This window comes from Sphaeroforma arctica (genome assembly GCF_001186125.1).
Source record: "Sphaeroforma arctica JP610 unplaced genomic scaffold supercont1.277, whole genome shotgun sequence".
NCBI lineage: Eukaryota > Ichthyosporea > Ichthyophonida > Sphaeroforma > Sphaeroforma arctica.
In genome coordinates, this window is record NW_014040281.1 from 92,195 (window position 1) to 96,324 (window position 4,130).

Genomic DNA, 4,130 nt, shown 5'->3' on the forward strand with positions numbered 1-4,130 from the left:
ATATATATATATATATATATATATATATATATATATATATATATATATATATATATATATACTTATAATATATATATATATATATACTTATAATATATATATTATATATATATAATGCGAGATTATGATCTACTTCCACTCACGATAGCTTTCAGGAGAAGTTCACGTTTTACAAGCTTGATATTTGATTTAATGCCAGTCCTGCTTTGTTCAAAATTCGCTGGAATCGACCACTTGACATCCTACATCACAATCTCATTGGTTACAACTCACTGATCAACTGAATACCTCTGTAGATGTATTTCTTATTGGTCACAAATCAGCTGCATAAATCTCATACTCGCTTGAAAACATCCCACAGATCAATCAAGGAATGGATCCCAACAACGAACGTGCGGTGTTCGGCACCATCGCAGATGAAGCTACTAGTGAGGGCTCATCACAGTACTTCCTCATTACACCCAAGCTACTGGCCGATCTGAAGTACAACAGACGTATTACTGTACTGTGTGTATTCAACGGCGAGTACGTCAACACGCCGCATGAGGAGTGGAATATCGGCACGTTCATTCAGAGACGTAGACAGCTAAAGGCTGCTGCTTAAGGTCAGGGGAAACCGTATCGAGATATTGAATATCTGGGAAATAATGAGGAATGGCATATCCGCGACATAGGAGCCTGCGAACGATTCAATAGGTCATTTTATCACGAGGATTTAAATTAGAGTTCGGCTAAAGATTGTCGTTGCGCCATCGTTACTCGCCAGCGTCTATAGCTGGCTAGTTGTGCCAGAGGTACCTTCGCGAAGAAGTTGTACCCGTTAAACGATGACCGACCTAGACGCAGTATGCTCATATAACATATAGAACATTCATGAAAGTGTCATAGAACTATGTGCGTATGACATGCCGAATCAGATAAGAAAAGGAGTCAGCACCTGTCCTTCAACGCGCTCATTAAGTCAGTCAATATTGAATACAACGCTTGGCTATGGGATCCATCAAAGTCTCAACTTTGTACCGCTATGTACCGCTTAACACCACCTCGTACGGCTTACATGCATTTGTCAGAGGCTGATCAGTACTCGGCGGTCTAGAAACGACTTCAGAGTTTTTTTAATTCGATGATGGCGATATATAGTCAATTGGGCAGACGAGACAGACTACTGGTGCGTCTGGCAAATCACGAGGGCATTCATCGATATAGATGCTAAAGTACTGATGATAAGGGTTACGAGCATGTTGGATGACGGTCGTGAGGGGGCCACACTTAGTCGATGATGTACAACTATACCACTATGAAGTGCGATCTCAGCTTGGAATGCCGGCGACGTTCTGATGGCACCAATTAAGGGGTTACTACAACTCATCGTTTGAAAATCGGGGAGATGCGCTGAAAATCTACTCCGAATGCAGACCTGCAGATTGATATACATTAATATCCAACATTCAATTTAAACAATCAATTTTGTTTCACTGTTACCATCGCTTTTAATAAATCTGAACGCGACGAATGTAAAACTTACTCTTTAATACGTCGTTTAAAACCATCGATTTGTTCCTTCGTGAGTTGATGACCTAAACGACGAGATAGCTTTATAGCACATACTGTATAGTATTCAGCTAATGTCGATGAAAATTCATCTCAAAAAGAGGCATCGACTCATCTCTGCGCATCTAGGCGTTGTAGCGATATTGTTTATACGATCAGTATCCGAACCTACCTGACAATTTAGCGGTTTTATGTGGCCGTGTGCAAAATCAGTAAGAGTTTTTGTAATCGCACGTTTTGGTAGCCCGGTCGCGCTTCCAGGATGCGTGAGGCACATAGTTGAGTAATTATTTCAATATGCAAGCTTACCTAGTGGGTGTTGTCAACGAGCCAATGATTCCTCTGCGAATACCTGAAAGAAACCATTATCACTGTCGCTTATGTTGGGAACAACTGATGTTCTGTGATATCTCAATGTGAAGAGCGCAAGTGTATCCAGACACATTTGACAATCAATGCGATAAACATAGTATTCTAGATTAATTAAATGATGTGACACACGAAGTTACTTTAAAAAGACACATAGACGGCTTGCGACGACCAAAGTTCGTTTGTTGTGTACATGCACTTTGTGTGCCTTACACGTGTATTTACTATTCAGGTCATATATTGATCTACCAGCTAATGTACAAAGATACTCAATGATTGCTATGATATTGTGTGCATTCGTTTGTATATATATCAGCATTGAGAAGTTGCAAGAGTCATAAATGTAATGGGACATTGCAGACTCTTGCAAGTAGCAACAAATAGTAGAATTTCTGTTTGATGGACAGTTGTAAGTTCAATATATCAAAATGATATATGTGGCAACAGGCTGGATAGCACAGTGGTCAGAGCGTTGAATTGTAATCGGTAAGCCCCGAGTTCGATTCCCCGGGCTTGTCTAATAATAAGCTGTACACATCGTTCAAATCCTTTACATTTGAAACTAGTCGCAAATTTATGGAAATGTTTGCTGATAATGAAAAGAAATGTTGCTTAATGTCCGTGACAATTCCGGCGGGCACCCCAATTTTGGTTGACGCGACTTTCTCGGAATTATCGGAAGTTGTGGTGCCCCCGGGAACAAAGTTTCACTACGAACACGACGAAGACCACTTGGGCTTTGCGATGCGTGTTTATACAGCAGAATTCCCCGACAAATTGTTAGAGGAACACGTCGAGTCACTGAAATCGCTCCCCGACATTGACTCGCATGACTTTGTTCTGGCTACTGATAAACAACATATCGAGTGGTCTAAAGAAAACGTCGATTACTTGCAGTTATACGACGACACAAGGCAATATGTCACTGCGATGATTGACGAGTATCAATACTATAAAAGTAATCCGCGTCCGGAAAGATTTTATTGATTTTGCTCAAGATTGTTAATAGTCCGCTCCACACGATCCGCGTCGATCGTGTTTTTCCCACAGTCGAGCATATGAAACAGGGCGTCGAAATCGTCGGGTCCAAATCTACCGGCGTGGTGGGCTACAATGTCCGCCAACACAAACACCATCATTGGCGTGACAGCGACGCCGTCCACGAGACGGGCAATGCTGCGTGATATGAGATCCACCAGGCCGGCATCCATATCCAAGTCGCAGGCACCCGCGTCGGCCAGTAAAACATCCATGAGGGTCCAGGGGCACGGGGACGCGACCTCCATTTGCAACACCACGGTCAAGGCGAGCTGTCGATGTTTGTACACGGGATGTAGGCGCTTCATGGCAAGCGTCATTTTGGTGTGAGTATAACAAACACAGCCGTGCGTTTCGTGGTCGGAGTATTCGGTCATTGTTCCAGAGTGTGAGTTTGGGGGTGTGTGTTTAAAGTGAGTAAGTTGTGAATGAGATTGTGGAGGTGGGTGTGCCTCTTATATACTTTTCACGACCCCCGGTTTTGTAGGGTTTATAAATATTTATGTTTCAATACACATTCGGAGACACTGGTTCACCACACGCGACTGAATCGTGGACCGGTATACATGAGCGCCATTTATCCCCAAATATTTCACCAGCACGTTACTCGGGGTTTTGGGGTTAGGGTTTAGGGGTTTTGTGGCACTCGTACTCGTGCTCCACCGTAAAACCACCGGTTTTTTTGGGGGGTTAATGGGTTAATATCGACACAAGGCAATATGTCACTGCGATGATTGACGAGTATCAATACTATAAAAGTTTTATTGATTTGGGTGATGACATATTCCGAAAAATACAAAACCCTAAACCCTAAAACAACCTAGTACTCACAATCTGTGAATGTCCACTTCTGATCCTCGTATACTTCGAATTTCCCCTGCACCATCAACTTGACAATACCAAACGAAGAGTAGTCCACAAGAATATAATCGTTCACGCTGCTCACGATATAATCCCCGGAAAAATACCAGGCCGACCACAGCTCACTCGTAATATCTATCAAAATGTTGTCACCGTCAGTACCGAGCTCCAGTTCCCCTGCAACCATGTACAAGCCATTGTGACTCAGACGGAAAGACTCAGTGTTCACGTAGTCAATGTACCAACGCACAGTGGGCTTCTCCAGTGTCATGAGCAGATCGCCGCCGTTACCCACGGTTAGGTACCCCGGG

At 43.0% G+C, this 4,130-nt stretch overlaps 3 protein-coding genes and 1 pseudogene across 4 annotated transcripts; 2 read left to right on the forward strand and 2 right to left on the reverse strand.

Moving 5' to 3' along the window:
* Positions 1-370: 370 nt before the first annotated feature.
* On the forward strand, positions 371-1,502 carry SARC_04730 (hypothetical protein). The gene has a single exon (XM_014301434.1). It carries the CDS (start codon positions 374-376, stop codon positions 602-604), a length of 231 nt encoding a protein of 76 aa, XP_014156909.1. The 5' UTR covers positions 371-373; the 3' UTR covers positions 605-1,502.
* Positions 1,503-2,366: 864 nt separating this feature from the next.
* On the forward strand, positions 2,367-2,439 carry SARC_30095 (annotated as a pseudogene). The gene has a single exon. The product of its transcript is annotated as a tRNA-OTHER (tRNA).
* A 461-nt stretch (positions 2,440-2,900) lies between these two features.
* SARC_04731 (hypothetical protein) lies at positions 2,901-3,278 on the reverse strand (the record flags this gene model as incomplete). Its single annotated transcript, XM_014301435.1, has 1 exon — positions 2,901-3,278. The coding sequence occupies one exon, from the start codon at positions 3,276-3,278 to the stop codon at positions 2,901-2,903; it is 378 nt and encodes a 125-aa protein (XP_014156910.1).
* Positions 3,279-3,778: 500 nt separating this feature from the next.
* On the reverse strand, positions 3,779-4,090 carry SARC_04732 (hypothetical protein; the record flags this gene model as incomplete). The annotated part of the gene is made up of 1 exon (XM_014301436.1): positions 3,779-4,090. The coding sequence occupies one exon, from the start codon at positions 4,088-4,090 to the stop codon at positions 3,779-3,781; it is 312 nt and encodes a 103-aa protein (XP_014156911.1).
* Between the last annotated feature and the right edge of the window lie 40 nt (positions 4,091-4,130).

What these genes read in the sequence shown, in the direction of transcription:
- SARC_04730 (XM_014301434.1), top strand. Translation starts at nt 374, where the DNA reads ATGGATCCCAACAACGAACGTGCGGTGTTCGGCACCATCGCAGATGAA.